This window comes from Pteropus alecto, unplaced genomic scaffold (genome assembly GCF_000325575.1).
Source record: "Pteropus alecto unplaced genomic scaffold, ASM32557v1 scaffold20, whole genome shotgun sequence".
NCBI lineage: Eukaryota > Metazoa > Chordata > Mammalia > Chiroptera > Pteropodidae > Pteropus > Pteropus alecto.
The window spans coordinates 15,756,171-15,780,581 of NW_006436298.1; the positions used below are offsets into that span (position 1 = coordinate 15,756,171).

General features: G+C 34.9%; 1 protein-coding gene across 2 annotated transcripts in view; it reads left to right on the forward strand.

The window, feature by feature from the left end:
- VCAN (versican) overlaps positions 1–24,411 on the forward strand; it is a 104,239-nt gene that overhangs the window by 5,514 nt on the left and 74,314 nt on the right. Inside the window, exons 2-6 of one of the 2 annotated variants that reach the window (XM_025047872.1) lie at positions 430–530; positions 7,133–7,208; positions 12,655–13,032; positions 16,309–16,483; positions 16,569–16,696. In XM_025047872.1, the coding sequence (XP_024903640.1) occupies positions 498–530; positions 7,133–7,208; positions 12,655–13,032; positions 16,309–16,483; positions 16,569–16,696 (790 nt within the window). In that variant the 5' untranslated portion in view covers positions 430–497. The remainder of the gene's footprint in view (positions 1–429; positions 531–7,132; positions 7,209–12,654; positions 13,033–16,308; positions 16,484–16,568; positions 16,697–24,411) is intronic. The other variant, XM_015590313.1, reaches the window with a different exon arrangement.

Below are 24,411 nucleotides of genomic sequence, written 5' to 3' on the forward strand. Positions count from 1 at the left end.
TGTAAGTTATAATCTTTTTATTATTAAATTATTGAATTTTTACATTGTTAAAGTATTGTATGTACTACATACACCTGTGGTGAATGTAGTAGGATAAGCAGTAGACTTGGCATCAGAAATCTTGAATTGCACTTGCCTGTTGTGAAAACCAGATTAAGACACAACTTCTAGACCTTTAGTGTCAAAATCTATTAAAATGGATATACAGTTATAAACATCAAAAGAGTGAATATCTATGGAAAGGCTTTTGCAAATGGAAAACTTCACAAATAAGTGGTATTAACATATTATGTTTGTGGGACTCATATTGATTTAATTATATAATTTTAATGATAGTAAAAATAATAAATCATGTATTTCCTACTAAGTGTATAAAATGAGTTAGATAGGGGTGTATTGTTTTAAGAATTGTGTGTTTTCATTGATCAGAAGAGAGAATCCAGAAATAGAGTGAAATGGATGTGAAAATTCAGTGGAAAAGAAGGATTATCTAATAAATGGATAATGGACAACGGATTGGTCCAGTCAAAGTAAGAGTGAATTTCTACCTCATTTCTTATCCTAAAACAAAGTTAAGATGGATCAAATATGAAATGTAGGGACTGATATTTTATAAAAATAACCAGAGGAAACCATGGGATTTTGAAAACAATAAGCTAGAAGTAGAAAAACTTGTTCTAAGCGCAAGATCAGCAGAAGCTGTTCTAGAAAAGACTGACAGGTCTGACCAAATAACATTCAATTATTTACACAAAAACAAATAACACATTTAGAAACTATCTGCAACATATGAGAGACAAGGAGCTAATAACTCTTGATATACCAAGAAATTTTACAAGTTAAAAAAACACTATCCAAAAATGGCAAATATGTACAGTCAGTTGGCAGAAAGAGAAATATAAATGTTTTTTAAATGAGAAGTACATCAGCCCCATTCATAATTAAATACTAATTAAAACAATGATATGCAGCACCATTTTTTCATCAATTAGAGCAGTAAAGATAAAAAAAATAGTTTGATGAAAATTTGTGTTGGCCAGGTTGTGGGTAAGCTGTATCTCTCATACAGTACTGTGGGAATGTAAATAGGTTTATCTTCTTGAGAAAAATAATTTGGTACTAGCTACCAAAGATTTTTTACACGCATATACCCTTTGACCCAGCAATTCCTCTTCTAGATATTATCACATAGGTATTGGCACAAATGTCACCCAAGACAAATTGACAAGAATGCCTTTTGCAGCATTTTTTCTAAGAGCAAAAATTTGGAAACACCTTAGAAGCTCATCATAAGAATTGGTGAAATAAAAGATGCTACATTCATCTAATGCAACACTATTCAGCTGTTAAAAATAACACAGAGAAACTGTATTTACTAATTTGAAACATTCCTCAAGATACATTGTATTTTAAGTGAAGAATTTTAATAATGTGCCAAACAGTGTATGTACTATATGTCTAATTATGTTTAAAAAATGGGCACATTCAATATATGTCTAATTATGTTTAAAAAATGGCACGTTCATTTATTCAACAAATATTTACTAAATGTCTTGGGCATTGTGGATACAGCACGGAACAAAATACCAAAGACTGCTCTCCTGGAGCTTATACTATGATGAGTAGAGAACGGCAATTCCCAAATACATACATAAAATGATATGTGCTATGATGAAAATTGAGCATGAGGAAGGGAATAGAATACAGTGTATTTTCAATAGACAGTTGAGGAATGAGTTTTCCAGGCAGAGAACAGAACAGTATTAAGAGGCAATGACATGTAAAAGCTTAGCAAAGTCCAGGTTCAGGAATCCAGTCACAGATTAGTGATAAATTCACATAGCACCATTCCTCTTGTAAATTCATGAGACTTCATGTTTAAACCATGAGATTTCTCTGCATTACAGTGATTCCAACTGTGAAAAAGCACCCAGGAGCAAAGAGATAGGCAATGTTCATTGCATCCACTTTGTGGATGAGATGTCCTAGACAATCAGTTGTCTAGGGTAACTAATTCAAAGACTGGGAGACAAAACCACTGTGTCTGTGTCCTTAAGTCACCCTTTGCTTCTCCAAGATCAAGGAAGAATATTAAATATCTGTTTACTAGAACCTTGGCTATTTCTCTGAGGCAGCCCATTCCTGAAATGACCCTTTTCCTTTCTGCAGACATTTCTCATGGATAGGAGTCATGTTGACCTTGTCTCTTCTATCTGCCAAGCAATTAAACAGCCTCAGTCATCTGTGCCTTGATTATTCAATGACTTTCTCCTCTTCTCATTGACTTCACTGGAGTAGAAGGCTAAATATAGACCCTGGCTCTCCTATCTCCCAGGTCTTTCTATGCAGACAGACTTGTTATCACTAACAGATTATGCTTACAAGACCGACAGGAAGAGTAGAAGAATAGAAATGGGGGTCTGAGTGGTGCTGCAAACAAAAAATCAAACCAAAAAAAAAAAAAAAAAAAAAGAGCCTTTGGTAAGTTGTCATTTAGTAAAATCAAATGCCAAAGGCAGATAACAACCAAGAACATGAGTGAAGCCTTAAGAAAATTAGAGAAATGAAATGAATTTTCATGGATCTTAAGTAAATGTTTGGGCTGATTTAAATGTATTTCAGGTGTTATTAGCCTACTTTCCCATATTTGTAAGAGATTGTTGGCACATCACTTGAAAGTGTGTTTCTGAACAGGAAATGGTGGCATTGGTCATACATTTGGTATACAAACCTTGCTCTGAAGGGTCTACTCTGAACCTGGCACTGAGGAAATATTGTGAGAGTTAGTAAGTTTAATACGATATTAGCTCTGCCTTCCAGAAGCTTACTGTTCTACAGAGGAGATAAAATATTTTACAAGTAATGATTCAAAGCACATAGCCATATAGGACAATTTATCGTAAGTATAAAGTTGGGTACTGCTTCTATAGTGGTAATCTAGGTTATAATTTTCAAATCAAGAGCTTCAAATGCTTTTCCTTTTACTAGTAGTAACAGGAAACCTGGAAAAGAACTCATGTAGAATGCCTGAATTAGTAATTTTAATAATTAATATTGAGGAGAGAAAAAAAAATTGGTGTAGATGATAGAGGCTCTGTTCATCTCTCTGGAGACCAAATCAAAGTTGTGACAGAAACAAAGAGCAGCAGTAAGGAAAAATTGCCTGGGAACTTGAAGAACAAGCCATATACCTAGGAAGTCCAAGAAAGCACCCTGCAACAACAGAAGGTAGGATGGGACGAAGACGTGGGGCTGCCTGGTACCAAGCAACTGAGTGAGATGGAGGCTGCAGCAGCAGCAGAGGCAGAAGCCTCTTAAAGGGGCTGCGTTCCTGAGCGAATTTTTGCAGTGACAGACTTGCTGGCTCTGAGCACAGTGGCACCAGGGACCTACAGGGAAACATTGAGTGAGGGCCGAGGCAAGACTCGCTCTGTAGAGAAGTGCCAGCAGTATCCATTGTTCCCTGTTGAGCTCTCCCCCTTCCCAGTGCGTGGACACAGCACTCCCATAGCCGTGATGTCATCAAACTGGATAACAGAGGTCACTCTGCCCAGAGGATTCCCTGAAAACTTGTCTCCCCCAACTCGGAACTCCATCCAAGCCGCATCCTAGGATAGCCTCAGCAAGTCAGGTACTCCTTGCTGAGCAGCACCTAGACTCACGTTGGAGGCAGCTGGCCTTGGTTTCTAGTGTGGCCTTTTGAGGCAACTATAAACACAGCATCTGTGAATTGCTTGCTGAATCTTAACAAGTGGCCCCGGAGAGGCTAAGTTTGGTCTGCAGCTGAATCCCTCTCAGAGAATTCCAAAAATTGGGGATCCAAAGAGGCCTACACAAAGACACATCATAATTAAAATGCCAAAAGTTAAATACAAAGAAAGGATATTAAAAGCAGCAAGAGAAAAACAAATAATTACATGTAAGGGAAAACCCATAAGACTGGCTGCTGATTTCTCAAAAAACCTATGCAAGACAGAAGGGCTTGGCAGAAAATATTCAACAGGATGAAGACCCAGGATCTACAACCAAGAATAATTTATCCAGCAAAGCTATCACTCAGAGTTGAAGGACAGATAAAGAGCTTTCCAGACAAAAATAAGCTGAAGGAATTTTTCACCACCAAGCTCGTATTACAGGAAATGTTGGAGGGACTTCTTTAAGAAGAAAAAACATGTATCAAAAACAGGAATAAAGAATGGTAACAACTACATTCCTATCAATAAGTACCTTAAATGGAAAAGAATTAAGTGCTCCAACCAAGGGATGGAGTGGCTGAAAGGATAAGAAAACAAGACCCCTACATATGAAAAGGAAGGGAATGGAAAAAGATATTGCTGTGATGAACCTAGAAGATATTTAAGTTAGACAGAGAATGATAAACCCTATATGATTTTACTTATATGTGGAATTTAAGGAATAAAAAGAACAAACTAATCAAAAACAGACTCACAAATATAGTGGGCAATTTGGTGATGGACAGAGGGGAGGGGGGTTTGGGGGGTGGTGAAGGGTTAAAGAAGTACAAATTAGTAGCCGATGGATGGTCATGGGGCTGGGAGGCACAGCGTAAGGAATACAATTAGCATTAATACATTGGCTAGGTGGAGGGTCAGGGGAGGGAGAGTGCAATTGGGAGGATCGTTTTATGAACTATATAGATGTCTAACCAATGTATTGAAGCTAAATTTAAAAAAATCAAAATTTCCTGTATATCACTAACCTATATGTCATATGCATTATTTCATCAATTCTCACAATTACTTCAATAATTAAGTACTACTTTTCACAGTTAAATAGTTCCTGGATGAGAGAGTTAGTAACTTACCTAATATCACAGACTATCAGTAGGGAATTAAGAACTTGAATTCAGGCCTATTTGACAGACTTAACATTATACTTATAAATGTTTACAGAAAAAAAAAATTGAGAACAATTTTTCTTTAAGGATGATAGGAAATTATTGTTTATAAATATATTATAGAAAAGTTTCTTATTTGGATTCAGTTAAAACTCATGAATGTGTTTTATTTAATAGCATTTATGATACAAGCTAAAATTTTATTTTATTTGGAAACTATAGAGCATGTTAAATTTATATCTTTATTTTTCCCTGAAATATTGTAATGACATTGAGATATAGGTTTATACTTCCTGCTTGCTGTGGTATAAGAAATCCAGAAATGTGGAAATCTAATTTCCCAGTTAGTATCTAATAACATTTATTAGCATATTCCAGTAATTACATAATAAATAATAAACTAAATTGTCAAGGTTAATTTATGATTATCACCTGTATGCTTTTTATTGTGAGCTGTCAAATGGCCTACAGATGGAAAATAGATATGTAATGTATTAGGTTAAAAAATGCTCTTTAGGAAATATCTAGAATTTTATAACTTTGTTTTAGAGATATTCTAACACTTACTTTAAGATGTATATAATAAAGCAATCAAATGGAGAAAATATCAAGGAAAAGAAAATAGCTGTCATAAATTATGAGATTGAACTCGAGTGCAAATTGGACTTGGATTCTTATAGCATTTAGTTCTTTTCAATCTTGGTTTCCTTAATACAGAATTTAGGTATTTCTAAGGAAAGTGTTAGGAAGTTATTTAGGGCACTGACTCAAATACGTGACAGTTAAGATGCCTTCAACTACAAGTAACAAAAAGCCCTGATTTTATTGGGTTTAAATAATAAAGGAATTTATTATCTCATATAAAAAGAAGTTCCAAGGTATGGCCCTCTCTAGACCTAACACTCAAGGGCTTAAGCTGTTTCTCCTGATTCTTTCTCAGCTTCATCCTCAGAGGCTATCTTAGAAACTCATGGATGCAAGACAGTTATAACGGTTTGAGAAGAAATATCCTATCATGACAAAGTGCAGTGAAGGAAAGCAACCATCTCTTCCTTTTTTCTCTTCTTAAGATGAATATACCAGTCTTGGGAGCATCCTCTTTAACTCCCACATAGAACCCGTCACATCTCATTGGCCATAATTGCATCATCTATTTATTTCAAAATCGACTATTGGCGAAAGGAATGGAATATGTTAAGAATAATGACCACCCCGTGGGATGGAGTTTACTCAGGCTTCTCTAAAGTATATAGCTGTTTGAAGGAGGGTAGATACTAGAATGGAATCAGAGTTTTGTTGGAAAGGAGAAAGAGGGATGGCTACATGTAGCCAAACAAAAAAGGCTATTATAGAATAGTTCTAAATGTAGCTGAGAAGGGAACAACTATGATGATCAAATACTCTTTTGCAGTTCTTCTGAGATTGTCTCTGGTTTCTAGATGGTCCCCAACACTGGTATTTATCCTCCTCATAATTACAGCTTCATAGAAATTCAAGCTGGAAGGAACCATTCTGAGTCCCAGATTGTTAAACATCTTCCCCAAGTCACAAATAATTAATGGTAAAGCCATGGTAGGTTTTCTAGATTCTCAGAACAGAGTGTTTTCTTTCATTCTTTACCCTTTAGAACTGTTGGAACGACTTTAAAACTCATGGCAAGCATTGGTCCTTTTTTTATAGTTAACAGTTCCTTATAATACATTTATTTTGTTTGTTCAGCCTTCTAGAAGCTAAATTGAGTCTGTGCTCTAAAAACCCTGCTGAAGTCCATATTCTCTGTTTTGATACCATGTGCATGAATCACCAATGAGTTCCTCCCCACCTCACATTTGATGCGAATCCTTTTCTTTCAACATCTCTCCCTATTGCGTTCCTATCTTCTCTTACTCCATCTATGACCAACTTCCCATTTCTAAATAGACTTTGTGGTCACCCCTCTCTCATTGTGCCAGCTCCTAGCCACTAGTTACTTAGGCTGTGGTCTTCATTGTTTTTTCTTCAGCCTATCCAGCTGTGGTTGTCCCACACGTCCATATTGTTATATGTCCCCAAATTGTGTTTTGAGATTATTTTGGTAACTAAATAATCATTGGGTGAGAGTCAAACTAATAATTTAAGTGTTGAGACAGCTTATATTGCAAGTTCCTTCCTGTTTTTACAAACCAAGAGGAGCTGTTTCTTGTACTCTTGTACTCAATGTACAAATAACGTGATTTATGGCTCACCACAAATCTGAATGCTTATGATTTACTTTATATTTTTCTTCATTTCTAGGACAAGATGTTGATTAACATAAAGAGCATCTTATGGATGTGCTCTACCTTAATAGTAACCCATGCACTACATAAAGGTGAGTGTGGTAACAATTCTTTGGTGCTAAGTGAAATAAAATTTTACTTACTGGGACAGGGAATGGCAATATGGAATCATTAGAATTAGGGATTAATTTTTGATCTATTCAGTGCTGAAAACTTTTAGCTAAAATGTTATTAGGCTTAAAACAGTGGCATTAAAAAGTCAATCAAAACAAAATAAAGAACAGGATGCTAAAGAAGCAAGCAGGCTTTCAGTAACTTCCCAGATTACTTTCAAACTAAGCAAAAAGGCTCATATAGTTTTCCCTTGATATCCACTGGGGAATCCTCCCTTCGTATAGATGGAGGATTTGTTCCAGGAATCCCGATGGATACCAAAATCTACAGATGCTTAAATCTCATATGTAAAATGGTATAATATTTGCATGTAACTTCTGCACATCCTCCCGTTTACTTTAAATCATCTGTAGATTACTTAAAATGCCTAACATAATGTAAATGCTATATAAATAGTTGTTATAATGTATTGTTTAAGGAATAATGACAAAGAAAAAAAAGTGTACACATTCAGTATAGATGCAACCATCATAGGCTTAACTACAAAGTACACATTAGCAACCACATAACATTTAAAAATAATTTTTTCAATCTGGTGTTGATTCAATTTGAGGATGCAGAATCTATGGATATAGAGGGCCTACCGTATATGTCAGTGGGCATATTTTCTATTTTCTTCAATACTACTCAAAGACTTTCCTATAAAAAAGAAAGACTATCACACCTTGAGAGGCTAGATATTGAGAAAAGTCAAGAAGATAAATAGAAGACTGACAGCCAAGTTTTTGTGCATACCACCTTTTTTCCTCTCTCTTTTAAAGTAACTGGGTATGCTCACATGCACTGTTTTTCTTAGTTTTAAACTGTATGTCCGCTGAATGAATGTTTTATAATTCCAAAGTTGTGAACTATGTTCCATGAAGAGCAATACTGTCCTGAGCTTCAGTGATCTACTCCTATCTAGTGTGCCTCTCCAGTGTCAGCTTCTACTTCTTTTCTCACACTCACTCTGTGCTTCAGACTCTCTGAAATAATTTGCAATTCCATGCACAGACTTTCATATTCCCTGTTTTTTTACATGTAACTTTTTCTGCTTGGTAGTTCCTTCTCTTGTTCTTTACAGTTCTACTTCAACTCATTCTTCAAGACTCAAAGTTTGAATATCACTCCGTCTATTCATCCACCTATTCATTCATCCATTCACCTATTCATTCATCCATCCACACTCCTCCCGCCCCACCCATTCATTTATTCATTGACAATATTGTTTGAGTACCTTCTATACGCCAGGATTTATTCTAGATATACAAAATATATACCAGGATATACCGGAAATCCATTGTCCTGGATTTCATTAGTTATATGAGACAGGCAATAAACAAGTAAACAATGCAGGTACTTTCAGACTGGTGAAAATAAAGCAAAGTGATATCATAGAAAATGGCCTGGGCTGGGGCAAAGTGGTAAGGCTTCTTCAGAAAGAACAATTAAACTGAGATGTGAATGACCTAGATGGCTATCAGAGTCTAGGCTTCAGCAATCTGTTAACAGCCCAGGAGCTGTCTTCATCAGCATTTATAGTAAGTAAAAGTGAAGGAAAAGTAAAAGTAAAACAGAGAGGAAAGAATAACAGTGTCCAGTGAAGAAGAGGGACATAGAAAAGAGATAGAGAAAAGGGAGTTGGTTTGGGTGGGTAGTAATAGAAAGGGAGTTGCAGAGAAAGTAATAGGAGAAACTTGAAGGATAGAGCAACTATCCCTCCACTTAAAACAAAGTTTAGATTTTCTACTCATAACAGAGAAAGAACTCACATAAAAAAATGAAAGAAAAAAACATGTTTATGGTGTTGTGCATTGGCAGTATTTTAAAATAGTAATAATAGCTAAAAATATTGAGTAATTTCTATGCATTAGGCCTTGTTCTAAGTATTTTGCATAGTTCATTTCTTTTATCTTAACTCTCCAATGAGACAGATGCTTTTATTCCCCCCATTTGGCAGATGAGAAAACTGCAATAGCAAAGGTTTGGATGCATAGCTAATGTAGCAGGTTATACAACAATTTAGTGATGGAGCCTGGAGTTGAACCCAGGCAGCTGGGCTCCATAGTCCATGTTCTTAACCACTGTATTATACTTTATTCCAAGAATCAAGTTCTTTATAACCTATGATCACGATTAAGAAATGTAATTGGTTGTGGCTAATTTCAGAAGAATTTAATTTTTTCATATGAGGGGCAAAAGTTGAAAACAAAAATCACTTAATACAGATTTGCTAAGTTCATAGGGGAATATACAGCAGTTTCTTGTTGTGAGTCAACACAACTACTTTTCATCTTAAGGTTTTCTCTGTTTATTCTTAGGCACTCAAAAGGTCAATAAATAACATTAATGAACAATTGTCTACTGATTAATAGCTTTATTTTAATGCACAGAGAGCTCTTTGCTTTAATAATACCCAGTATATTATCTCTCATTGACCTAGTTATTTGTCTATTTCTCTAATATTAATAAATGGATTCATTCACAGTCATGAGTAAAAAAAATGAACAAGAGAGTGATATTTATTACCTGATAGAGTGGTAATTCTCATACTCTCAATCTGATATATATTTGGCCAACGTCTGTGTGTATGTGTGTGTGTATGTGTGTGTATTTGATCAAATTATATAGATGGAATTTATACCATCCTTGCTCTGTAGACTTTAGTGACAGAGAATGAAAGGTAATAATTCGTTTTTAGTGATTTCTCCCTTATTGTACTCGTTTAGACCACAAGCCATATGATGGGAATGGTGAACTTTTTGTTAGCATTCATTTTTATTAGTTGTATTGTCAGAGTTTCAGACAAGTTCTTGCAGTTGTTGTTGTTGTTTTTTTTTAACAAGCATAGTCTATAAAGATTATCCTCTGAACTACAAAATTTCTTTCTTAAAATATTTAGATTTTGTGAACTTAGTTCTTGTGACCCAGTGCATTAAGGCCCAAGATTTCATACACCAAAGACCTTACCACAGAGCTTTTTGTTAATCCTGGATTCTACATGAATATATATATATCCAACCAAAGCTTTAAATTTTCTTATATCTGTGAACATCTAGAACAATATATAAACTTGGGAAATTTACATTTTGACATCATTTTGTTCTATTATATCTTCTCATTAGAGCATGGTTATTGAGCAATGCTCTAAATTTCTGAAACCTCCCAGTTAGATAGATTGGGCTGAATCTCATATCTGCCCCTACACATCTAAAATTGTGAAAAGAACTATAATTTAGTAGTAAATATTAAGGAATTGGAAGTCATTGATCTTAAATGCATTTTTAAGAGATGGTAAAGGATCTCATTGAGGTTGATGATAAAGTTGTTTATTTTCCGTTAAAAAAAAAATCAACATTTTTTTTTGGTGAAGTCAATCATCTAAATAATTTTTCAGGAAGGAAAATGAGATTTTCTAGAACATATGATGAATGTAAATTAGGAGATTTTTAAATCATAGAATTTTCACCCCTTCCCTTCTCAGGATCCTTATTCTTGCCCCCCACTGCTCCCCAAAATTGTTTTTTCATCATTTCCCTAATGGGGTCTAAATTAAAGGATTATGAAGGGTTACTCTCTGGGTGCCCCCTGTGGACTGTGTAGATTTATTTAAAAGATCATTAAATTACTAACGATTTCAATTCAGATAGCAATTAAAGAAATAGAAGGGGATATAAATAGAATAGGTATAGACTTTAGAAAGGAGCTAAAACTAATTTAGGGACAGGAGAAGAACTCAATAAATACCAAAGCTGAAAGATTCCTTGATTAGGTGCAAGGAGACAAGTGTTCTGGCCCAGGTCTGTCACCAGCCAGCTGCGAGCTTGAGTGTCATTTCCTCTTAGCAGAGCATCCTTAGTAAGGGAGTGGACCAGTTTCACTTGGAAGATGAGCTTTAAGTAAGAGAATTTATTTTGTAAGACAAGGAGGCCATTAAAAATCAAATTATTCCCTTGCTGTTATATTCCAAGGTGCTAATTGTTTTAGTAACATTTTAAAGATTAACTTAGTGCAGCTAATAGCACACTTCATTTTTATTTAATCTTGTTAAATGCCTTAAATCTCGTTTTAGAAAGCTGTACATAGATTACTAAAATGAAGAAATTCATTACAGCAATGACCATTATAAACTTGGAATGATTAGTGATTACTGTCATAAATACAGTTAATATAATACTGTATTAATTATTTTAGATACATTTATATTACATGAAAGATTTTATATGCCAGTCTTTTTAAAGTTAAATTTTAATCTTTAGTTATAGAGAATATTCTTTTCTTAAAGAACATAATATCTCCATATCTTTCTGCAGTTTCAAAATGACTTATCCCCAATTGAACCCACAGGGCTATCTTGACATCTATATCATTTCTGATGCATATATATTACCAACACCTTTGACCACTAACACACTAAGCGTTAACATCATTCTGTTAATTAAAAATCATTATTTCACTTCATGTAGAAGCTACTATTAACTTATTCATCATATTTTTATGAAGTGGAAGTTGCTTGTGTATTTTCTTGTTATTGTTGTTACCAAAACATTGTCTAGCCAATGAATAGACAGACACTGGAAGATGGGGTGGGGGAGGGAGGCATGTGGATTCCTGTAAGAATGAAAGAACATTTCTTGTGCATATAATAGTGTTAAATTGTATTCTTTCTCATTAAAAGTTTAAGGGCTTAAGCAGAAAGACATTCTAAAGTCTAATACTTTAGGTGGGTTAGGTGAACAGATGCCAACTTTCCCCCCCAGGATATAATCTAGAGGTTATGTTTCACTGCAAAGTGATTGCAGCTGGATTTGTCATTATGATGAAAGCCTTTGATTCAAACACTGAAGCAAAGAAGTTTCCTTCAAGTGTTAGACTTACCCCTGCTCCAGTCTATTGAAGTACTTTTTTTTTTTAATTTTCACTTCCTCTTTGAATTTTATTTTCATTTCCTCTAAGGTAATGTGGCAGTTATCTTAACAAACATTTTTCATCTTGACTTGTAGACATAAATTCACCTCTCAACTACTCTTTCTAATATTGGTCCAGTCCTTTAAACCTGCATTGCTGATTCTAGTCTCCTTTTGCCCTTGATTGCTTGCCTTCCTATAGGTGCCTTATTTTATCACTTACTTTGCTTATGTTAAACACTGAGTTACAATGAACATCAAATTTCTGGTACCTAAAATGAGCATTATTAATCCCTGTCTTTATTATAAAAAGGTCATTGAAATTGTATTCTTTTCTCTGTATATAAAATCATTCTCATTATTTCACATATTGAAGATGTAACAAACTCCTGTAAGGGTTTCTTATTCATTCGTGTATTTAATAGACTCAATTTGTGTTTTTTAGGACTGTTAATTTGGAATTTTCTCTTTCTTCCAGTCAAAGTGGGAAAAAACCCATCTGTTAAGGGATCCCTTTCTGGAAAAGTCAACCTTCCTTGTCAGTTTTCAACCATGCCTACCTTACCACCCAGTTATAATACCACCAGCGAATTTCTCCGAATCAAGTGGTCTAAGATTGAATTGGACAAGAATGGAAAAGATTTAAAGGAGACTACTGTTCTCGTGGCCCAAAATGGGAATATTAAGATTGGTCAGGGCTACAAAGGGAGAGTGTCCGTGCCTACACATCCTGAGGACGTGGGTGATGCGTCACTCACCATGGTCAAATTGTTGGCAAGTGACGCGGGCCTCTACCGCTGCGACGTCATGTACGGGATTGAAGACACGCAGAGCACGGTGTCACTGACCGTGGACGGTAAGGCTTTTGGAATCTGTAAAAAGGTAGTATAATGTGATACATGGTTCAGAAGTGCTGTGAAACAGTACTTAAAAGTAACTATTGTTCAGGATTTGAACAAGTGGAAAAACATCAGTCATTCCCAACTATCCATATTTATCACCGAAAATAAATTGTTATTTTTTCAGGGTCAAGGAAGGTGACTTCTTGTGCAGCAATTTCATTGATTTAATGCAGTAAAGTATAGTTTGTATACTGGAAATAATGAATACCTGAAGACGTGGTACATAGTTCAAGAATTATTACTTCATTATTGAGACCTATCAAGAATTTTCAAGACTGTAAAAACTAATCTACATTTTGTTTTTATTTTGATATGTGTGTATGCACATATACATACATACACGTATATACACACATAAAAGCCCCTTTCCTTTATTTTCACTTTCCTTGTGTGATTATTACAATCTTCAAGTTTACTTTTAAGAAATATAAATTCTAGCTTAACTTACATCAAAGAAATAAGGCACTTAATAAGTACCATGGCATACATCACAGGTTTTAAAAAGGCCAGGCAGGGCTCGATAAACATTTGAAATGGATGAAGACAAGAACTCAGCAAATTTTCTTACAGGTTAATACACTAGTTGTTATCAATTAAGTCTAGTAATGAAACATTTTAGTTTCAGCCTCCATTTACTGGTGGTTTATATGTCATTTGAATTTAAGTTAGGAGACAAAGCAAAGAAAAATTGTTTTAATTGGGTACACACATAATGCCATAGCTCTTGGAAGCAGAATATTTTGGCAAGTTATTAAGCAAAATTATAATACCCAAACATGATGGAACAAATTTTTCTTCCAACCTTCCATTTCCCCATTCCCCTACAAAATATTTACCTTTCAGAAATATATACAAAGGGCTTTATTGAAACTCTTTCTTGTGTAGCCAAAAGGAAATACTTTGAATTTTAGATGCAACAAATTAATTTTCTGGATATCCTTTTGCATTCAGATTCCACTGCTCTCTTCCATAAATCTGTCTTTATGTTGTCTAGGCATCCACTAAATATCCTGGGCTCTTCGCTCTTTTAACTTTTGTATCATTTATTTTAGTTAGCCTAGAATTGTTTTTTGTTCTACTGATATTTCTATAGATAGATAGATAGACAGACAGACAGACAGATAGATAGATAGATAGATAGATATAGTAGAGTTAGATACATACTATATAAATTTTATATAAAAATATATAATATGTAAAGAGAAATATATTAAATGTATATATTTAAAATTCCTAAAGGAGTTTAAAAACTTTTTACAATTTTCGTCATTAAAGAATTAGCAATGGATTTGCCCTTTGCCCCTCTGAAACAATGAAAATCCTCTGCTTAATCTCCTTAGCCCCATGAGGTCTTCAAATTATCCCAACAATCGCAGATACTTGTACAGACTGATATTCCCTGCCTTGGTCAGGGAGGCCCCTTTGTGCCCTCTTACTGCCAGTCTTCCCTGCACATGGAAGATTTTTAATTACCAAGAAGACTATTTGAAGCTTCAATTAACATAAGACTAATTTAAAACCATTCAAATTGTTGCTTAAGCCTTAGAGATTACTATACTTACCAAATACCACATATACACTTCTTGGCGATTATAGAGTAGTTCTATAAGGTACAAATTTTCTGAAAGGTATTCTTTCTTTCTATCTTTTTTCTCCTCCTCCTCCTCCTCCTCCTCCTCCTCGAGGTATTCTTTCTTTCATCTTTCTTCTCCTCCTCTTCCTCCTCCTCCTCCTTCTTTTGGCAATATCAGAAACAAGAAAACAAATGTTATTTGTCAATACATCTACTTGGTGCCTGGGCAGGTCTTTTTGTGTTGACCCTACTCAGAGGTGCTTATCCATGATATGGCTAGTCTGTTCCTCCATAGTTGCTCTATTGGCACATATCTGTCTTGGAAAAGAGAGACAGTCTAAGTAAGAATGGGCATGTGGGAGAGTCTTACAGCTAGAAGTCAGTCTGTGAAGGACAGACTGTTGTCTACCCCAGGAAAATATTAGGAATAAAAAGAGAGTGGAAGATATTTTGGAAAACAAAATTCGGTCTTCATTAAAAAAAAAAAAAAGTGGTCTTAAAAATGATATGACTCAATCAAATTTCATACATAAGATCCAATTGCCCCAATTTCTATTTTCCAGTGACTTGCCAGGCACATTAGCTTGACCCACTTTGCAGACTTACGGAAATGAGTCACTGTATTTACTCCAGTTTAAAATGCAGATACTGTTGTTAAAGTGGCAGGAAGGGAACCCAAAGCTTCATCCCCTCAGCTGCTCTTTCTTCAGCCCTTTGACAATTCTTTGAGCTCTAGAGCATAGTTCAAGAACTACTAGTTAATTTATCAACTCCTAAAATACAATGAAGTGGAACTTGAGGCAACTATCGAGATGCCTGACTTTTACCCACTGAGTCTGGAGAACTTCACTTCAGGACTTCTTCGGGATAGAAGTCCTACATTTTATTTGTCACAGGGGAGACCCTAAGTTATGCTGGTCAGATAGTGAATATGATAAACATCTGAGTAGTACTTAGTAGCCTATCCAACATTTTAAAATACTTTACCTAATTTGATTGTCATATCAGTCAAATAAAATAAATAGTATTAGTTACACTTTATGGGGAAGGAAATTAAGGCTCAGTATATGGTTAAGGAACAAATCAGGGATTAGAACAAGCCATCTCATACATAGTCCAGTGTTTTTTTTTCATCTTAGCGTATTGTCTCTGGAAGTAAATAGCTCATGTTTCATGTTTTGTGGAAGTAGTATTTATGAATGTTCCATATGCTTCTTTTGAGTTGGTTCAGGGTAAAAATCATGAAGTAGAAGAGAAGTTGATCTTGTGGCCCTGTTAAATATTTGTATCTCCTGCAACACCTACTCGCTTTATTTGTCCAGTGTTGCCATGATAGCCTGAATACTACCTGTAATACAACTATCTACCTTTTAGGATTTAGTGGCTTAAATCTCTTTCTTAGACTGTTTACATGTGAACAGAAAGTTTGTGGCTAGGAAACTTTCTAATGGAGCAGAATGGGACACCTGAGTGAATGGCATTTCTGGGGCTCCTCAGATCACCATAATTTTGTGTAATGCTATATAAAGTAAAAACAAGAATTATCATGATGTGATTATCACATCAGCAATTAATTTGATGTATAGCTCCAGTGAGAAACTATGCACGGTATGGTAGGAGATTTGAACATGCCTGTCATTGTTTGCTGTCTTCGCAGGTGTTGTGTTTCACTACAGGGCATCGACCAGCAGGTACACTCTGAATTTTGAGACTGCACAGAAGGCTTGTTTGGATATTGGGGCAGTCATAGCAAGCCCAGAGCAGCTCAATGCCGCCTATGAAGATGGATTTGAGCAGTGTGATGCAGGCTGGCTGTCTGATCAGACCGTTAGGTGAGATGTCTGGGGGCCACAGGCTTTAATTCATTAATCTGGGAGTGAGAATACAGTGCTTAGTACTAGTTCTTTATTTCCCCAGATATCCCATCCGGACTCCTCGAGAAGGCTGTTATGGAGATATGATGGGGAAGGAAGGAGTCAGGACCTACGGATTCCGTTCTCCTCATGAAACTTATGACGTATATTGTTATGTGGGCCATCTGGATGGTAAGATGTTTACATTTCTCTAGTTTCATTTGAAGTAAGAAAACTGAGGAAAGACTGGGAGCATGTCAGAATAAAGCCAGTCTTCATGCTTGTTTGGATTCCAAACAGCAACATTTAGTTTAAATGACCGTATGATTCTGTGGTGAAATAAGCTTAAAGTGGAAAGAGAAGGAGGAGTATGTAAATGGTTATGCAGGTTAGAAATGTCTTTAGTTAATAGCAGATTTTCCTTCGGTCGTGCTGCTATTGGACTATTTCCAATACACTTTTAGAGCATTAAGAATAGAAAACTGTAAGGGTGGTACCTATTGTGAGAAAGTCAGGTAAAATCCTGTGATGACATACCACTGTGAATCCGAATGCTGATAAATACCCCAAAGCACAACTAAATTATGTAAGCTAGAGCAAAAGTGGTTTTCATGTTTCACTTCTCCTGTTTACTCTGCTACACTAATATTCAGAGCAATCATTCATTCATCTAATATACACATTTAAAAACCACCTACCATGTGATAGGTATGCTGCTAGTTAGGAATGTGAAACCAGGTAAGCTATAAGCCATGCTTTAAAGATGCTTAGAGTCTGATTTTGGACTATCATTTCTCATTCAGCATGAGTTAGAGATTCTTAAAGATGTTTAATAGTAGCAACATTATGTAAGAGGCACAGTGAAGTTTTATTATAAGACATATGGAATAGAAGTTTCTGTGGCTTTTGAAATGGAGTTTCATTTGTATCAACAGGTGTCTTAGAAGCCTATTTAAATAGAAGTATTGAATTGAGTTATACTAAAAAAAAAAAAAAAATCCCAATTTTCTTATCTGTAAAATAAGCAGGTTGAATTAGATAATGTCCGTAGTCTCTTCCAACATTAAAATTCTATGATTCTATGATTTTATGAATTGAATAAACAATCTCAGAGACTGAAAGCTAGAAAATAAACAGCTTATATTTTCCTGTCTTGACTAAATTTGAATCAAAAGGTCTGCTTACAAGAAAGCTGCTTAAGTGTAGTTCTATAGCATCTTATAACTATCATTTAAAACTAATAAATGTATTTTCTAAACTAGAACTTCAGATACTAACAATTTCCATTTTTTGTATAGGTATAAAGGGAAAACATATGTAAAATCCAAGCTGTGATATATAGCTTTTCTCCTTCATTTATTTTAAGTTTAATTTAATAGGAGATGGTTGGTAGAAGAATCTGGTTCTAGGAAATAAATTTGGCAATTGCTATTTCAGTAAGATGGAAATTTGTATCCAAACTCTGTAATGTGGAATTTGTTTTATCACTATTGTTTTAATAATAGCTATCAGTGAAAGTTATACAAATTTCTGAAATGCTGTTAATACTAGAACTGAGCCAGAAGTAGTTTTCAAAAAAGTATATGTAAGTTCTGATTACCTAAAAGAGTTTTACCAAATATAATCGAAATGGTGGCTTTCAGGTACAAATCCATGGCCTGATCCAAATATGAATAATCATCGCAAGCCAGTCTCCTTGATGGAAAGACAGACTCATGTACTTACAATGCCACCAGATGGAGAGCCTGAGGGCCCCTCTGTGTGTGTGTTCTTATCCTGATGGAGCTACCAAAACCTAACTCTCTGGGGCTACAGACTCCCTAATTTCTTTTAAGCCCAAAGGACTTCCTGCTTCTGCAGAAGTCCTAGAAATTCTCTGCCTTCTACAAATACTGTTTGAGGTAATTTTTGATAGATCTAGTGGTATAAGTTCTCCCAGGGATCCCTAGCCACACTCAACCCGTTGAGAGCTGGCTCCCCACAGCCTGTTCAGAGTATTGTAGCTAATGTATGAGGAGAATCGGGCTCTTTCAGAAGAGCAGGTCTGAGGGTATGCACATACACCACAACAAGAAGGATTTACAAGTCATACAAGAGTCCTTTTCCACCTCCATAAACATCACTTCTATGGCAACTGTTATTCGTAAAATCAGTCTCTGCCCCAGTGTAACCCAACTGTGTTCTATGCAGTTACTTGGGACAAATGTTCCACATTTTTGATGACTGAAAACTTGTAATGTGTCATATAGCATAACGTTAGTTATGGAGAATTTATAGCAAAGCAACAGAATTGGAACCTTTTTGAGGTAGCACACAATAGTTACAAGAGAAAGATAAAAGAATCAGTATAAGTGCTAATTCAAATACTAGCTGAAATTTGTGTCAGCAGAGTAAGCAAGGCTTTTATTTGTTTCATAGAAGGAACTTGACAAATCTGGAAGATATTCAGTATGTTTAGGATGACCTTGTTCCGGAAAAGTTTTCCTCCTTGTTTGCTGTCCTTTGGAATAATTAATAAAGCTCGGAACACTGGTCTGTTGTTTCGACTTGAATTGGACTGGTGGTGGTGGTGAGGGAGAGGTTAAAGAGTTTTTTCTGAGAGATAATGTAAGAGGAAGATCATAAGATCATTCTTGTAAGGTCTCCCTCCTTCCTTTACTGAAGCATATGTCCCTCCTTAGAAGGCCATTGGCTAAACTGTGAGTTGACAAAAATTTGTGTGATGAGTTAACCACATAAAATTATACCCGGTGTTTCAGTGCCACACTGATAAAAGATTATTTGAAGTGAGCCAAAATTCCTTATATTAGGTATCTTTTGGTATATTCATGAGTATAATGATCCTCACCTATATTTGTTGTAATTTTAACAGCCAAGTGTATGTGAGAGAGTGGTGGAGGCAGTAAAAATTAGAGATATTGATGAACTCAGAATGCATGTGATGGAACATACACAGTTATGAACAAGGTTCAATTTCTTCAGTCCAGAAGCCGTATTATTGCAGATGGTCTAACGAAAAAGCCAGTGAAGTGAAACATAGTTTAAAAAAAATAATTAATTTTGTTTTAATTATTTATTTATCATGAAAGATATTTAGTTGATAGAATGTCAACCTTCTGTTTTTTTCTCCTTTTTTGTTTTATAATGTCATATTCGTCCTGACATATGTATTTCTTGATAAAATTTAAATAATTATACTAAACCAAATTCAGCTGGTTTGAGGGAGAGAAAAATGAATCTGGTTCTTATTCTAAGGTGGTGATTATTACACAGTTATGCATATGAATATCATGTTTAATTACATTTAAAAAAATAACCTAGTAAGTATAAAGAAGCAATTACATCTGTTCTATTTACTACCAAGCATCCTAGTATTAGCTTGTGTTCTTGGAAATGATCTAGATGTTATGGTGCTTATTATCCATGATTCAGTAACGGAACACTAGTACTAAGCAATTAATAGAATTAAGATTCTAAAGTAGAAATCTAGAAATTAAGACTCATAAAATAATCCTTATTAGGAAGCTTAATCTGTGTTTTCTGGTAAAGTAGATTTGGAAATATTGAGAGGGTCCATTATTAGAAACTTTAATCTATATTTTCTGGTAAGGTAGATTTGGAAAATACTGAGAAGGGTTAGGAGCCATAAAGACAATGCTAAGAGACACCTCTTGGGAGGCAGTTAAGTTTCTCATAATTAAGAATAGGAAAGACCTCAACTGAGTCCCAGCTTTGTCATTTACCATTTGTGAGCTCCTGAGCAAGGCTTCACCTCTCTAAGCTTCAGTTTCTTCTGTGAAGTAAGGACAATAAGAATACTCGCTTTTTAATCACGGTATGAAGATGGAATACGTTAATGTATAAATGCACTTTTATCACAGTACATGGCACAAAGTAAGTCCTCGATAAATAATAGCTGTCATTATAGCTTGTGGGTTCTTTATGATTATGAAAGGCTCTTTATTTCCACTAAATTAGGTTCAATATAAGGAAAATTTTTCTGACAATGAATATTATTAAATGTAGAAAGAATCCTGACAGACTATAAAATTTCTTCTCTGAAACTTCCTTAAAACTAGAATTAATCTAAAATGTACAATGCTCTGTCAAAGCCTGAGTCATGGTACTTTGACGGATATAGGAAATAACTGGAAATGGGTTACTTTATGAAGAAGGGTGGCATGTCAAGGCATTTTGAATATGATAAATTACTTGAACAGTATTGAATAATTAAAAATAATACTGTGACAAACTAAGAATCCCTATATTATACCTCCTAAATTGTTTAAAATTAGTTTATTCTTTGATTAGAACATTATCTACTTGACTCACAGTGTTCAGGCATTAGTCTGGTGTCTGATCCCCACAAAGGGTCATGGGCACATAAACATGCTCACTTTGCCAGTGAAAGATTTAAATATTTCTGAAAGTGCTTTGTGAATTAATGTATTTCTATACTGAAAATTGGCAGTTTAGTAGGAAGCAATAGTTATAACCATAGCAAAAATGAATTCTTAAATAAAATAGAAAAAAAGAATGTTGAAAAGAATGATGTACAATGTAAATATTTTATCTAAAAAGGAAAAAAAGAACATTCTAATGTTTAAGGAATCTTTAATTGTTTTTTTTTAAGAAATTAATAAATTGACTATTTATTTGGTTTCTTTATGGTAGCAGGTACTTGTAAGAAAATATTTTCCTTTACATAGGGGTTTAATTGTCCCTGCAGATAAGTCAGAAGGTGGTAGATGAGGTCAGACTGCTTTTTTTCATGGTTGATTCTCTTATTTCCCTTGCAAATGAGTCCATACTTCCAGTTTCATCTCCATTCCTGACAAAAATGATTGACCCAGGAGCTCCTTGCCCCTCTAACATGGGCAACTTCGGGATCTATGTCCAATACATCTATGACCTGTTTTTTCTATGTAGCCCTAACATTTGGTTTTTACTTCACCTGGAATAACTACCATCCTGCTATTCTGATTCCTTGGCTTTCACACAGCTTGCCAGCACTGATGCGTCTATACTATATGCTCTCTAGTTCATCTTGTATCCCTCACCTGAGTCGTAGTTGATCTCTCTCATGTTTACCATCTCTGAAATTTGAATGTATGACTATAATCATCCTCCTGCAAATGTTTGCCTGTGCCTCCCTTTGTCATACTAGACTGGGTTCTGGGAGGGAAGGAACCATGTATGTCCCCACTTTGTCCTTGGCACATAGTAGGTGCTCCATAAATGGAGTGGAATAAATGAGTGAATTAATAAATTAACCTACAAACAATAAGTGCCTACTCTACTCAACTTGCCTTACACTTGCCCCTTGGGTAACTTCACATCTCTCTAGCTTCATCACTATTCTTCTTGCTTTCCACTTTTTCATTGCTCCAATTTCCTTAGTAGTTTGTTTAATTTCACTTTTGTTCTCTTATATGTAAACTGTATGTAAGTCAAATGCCTTGTAGGATGAGTGGGGCACAAAAATACACCAAAAATAACAAAAATAAGAAAATGAAAATATTAATTTCTAGTTTTTCACTTCTAGACCTGAAGTCTTTTCTGAATTCCATACCCATATTTCTAGTTTGTGAATCATTTTTGTGTCTCATCTCTGACTTGTCTAATGCCTCCATGTCATCTTTTTGTCTGACCTAGGACCAAAAATAATCTTTCCTTTTTGTTATCATATGAACTTCTTTAGATGTAAAAAGCAAAATAATTAGGTAAAGGCCTGAATGTCATTAAACGAGTTTTGGAGCAAGGCTTAGTTCGAGCTTTTTGAAGGCTTCAATTGGACCAAAATCAGATATTAAATCTGGAAATTGTGTGAATTCCTGCCTGTAGATTCTCAGATTGAGTTTTAATTTTAATATAATTTACAGCATGTAATCTATGGAATAATTCACTAATGGGGGTTATTTAAGAATTAGTGATATTGGGTTTATTCAGTTAAAAAGCCCCAGGTCAGCTAGAAGAGATTCCTGCCCACTGTGGTTCAGCAAATAATGCAAAGATTGATTCCGGATTACAGAACCTCTCCACATTGGTTGATGTTGGTGCCAGAAGATGCTGAAAACTTTTTAGGTATTCCCTGTAGAACTCACAAAATCATACATAGATCATGTAAGTGCTTCTTATATAGGCGTTGCAGATTAACATGTCTTGCTAGGAATTTGAAACTGAACTTGGAATTGTTTCTGTTTAAGTGTTTGAATGGTCTAGCAAAGAGCAACTGACGAAGGCAACTAGGCATGGCACGCTAGCAGCACCTCTGGTAAATGACGTCCTCATTCAGTATAGTGATTTCAAATAGATTGACTATGAGGTAGCTACATGTAGGGTCAGGAAGGATACTATTTATTAAATGGTTGCTTGTCATTAAAAAAAACCCCAAACCTTTTTTTTCTCCTCTAAGGAAACTGAGGCATGAGGAGGTTAAGTGATTGGATATGTCCATTTTTCTGTTCCACTGCAGTCATCTCTTAGGACTGCCAAAAATTCTCCAGCAGAGCAACAGGTAGTCTTACAAACCAAAAAGATGCAAAGTGCTCACACAACTCCCCCAAATCTCTGTTTATCACATAAAAATATTCTAATATTCTCTGAGTAATGATTATATTACTGATTTGATTGCAATGATTGGAAATGCTGAGTTAAATAGTAACTCTGTATTAAACTTTTTGAGGAACTGCTAGACTGTTTTCCAATGTGGCTACACCATTTTAAATTCTTACCAGTAGTATTTTGGAGTCCTGCTTCTTTCACATTCTTGCCAATGCTTGTTTTTATCAGACTTTATGATTATAGCAATCTTAATGAGTGTGCAGTGATATCTGATTATGTGGGAAGCTGCCACTGTATTTCCCTGACTGCTAATGATGTGGAGCAACTTTTTATATGCTTATTGGCTATTTATATACATTTTTTGAGAGATATCTATTCAGAACCTTTGCCCGTTTGTAATTGGGTTGTCTTTTTGTTATTGAGTTGTAAGAGTTCTCTATACTCTAGATATAAGTGCCTTTTCAGATACTGTAAATGATTTGCAAATATTTTCTCTCATTCAGTGAGTTGTATTTTTACTTTCTCAATACAGCCCTTTGAAGCACAAAAGATTTTAATTTCAATGAAACACAATTTATCTAATTTTTCTTGGGTTGTTTGTGTTTTTGGTGTCACATCTAAGAAAACATTGCCAATTCTAGAGTCATGAAGACTTGCTTTTGTGTTTTCTCCTAAAGTTTTATAAGTTTTAAGTTTTTGAGCTATTTTGAGTTGATTTTTGTATATGGTATGAGGTAAGAGTCCAAATTCATTTTTTGCATGTGAATGTCCAGTTGTCTCACCATCATTTGTTGAAAAGGCTATTCTTTTCCCAATTAATGGCCTGTTCACCCTGTTGAAAATCAATTGATCATAGATATACTAGATCTCCATAGATTTCTGGACTCTCCATTCTATACCATTGATCTATATGCCTATACTTATGTCAGTACCACATTATCTTGATTACTGTTGCTTTGTATAAATTTTGAAATTGGAAAATGTGAGACTGCCAACTATGTTCTTTTTCAAAATTGTTTTAGCTATTCTGAGTCCCTTGAGTTCCAGTATTAATTGTAGGATCAGCTTGTCAATTTTTACAAAGAAGCCATCTGGGATTCTAATATGGATTGCATTGAATTTCTAGATCAATTTGAGACGTACTGCCATCAAAACAATATTAAATCTTTGAATCCATAAACAGGAGATGTTTTTCTATTTTTTTAGGTCATCTTTAATTTCTTTCAACAATGTTTTATAGTTTCAGAGTATAAGTTTTACAGTTTTGTTAAATTTAATCCTAAATATTATTTTTGATGCAAATGGAAATAAAAATTTATTTTTCTGATTGTTGGAAGTGTACA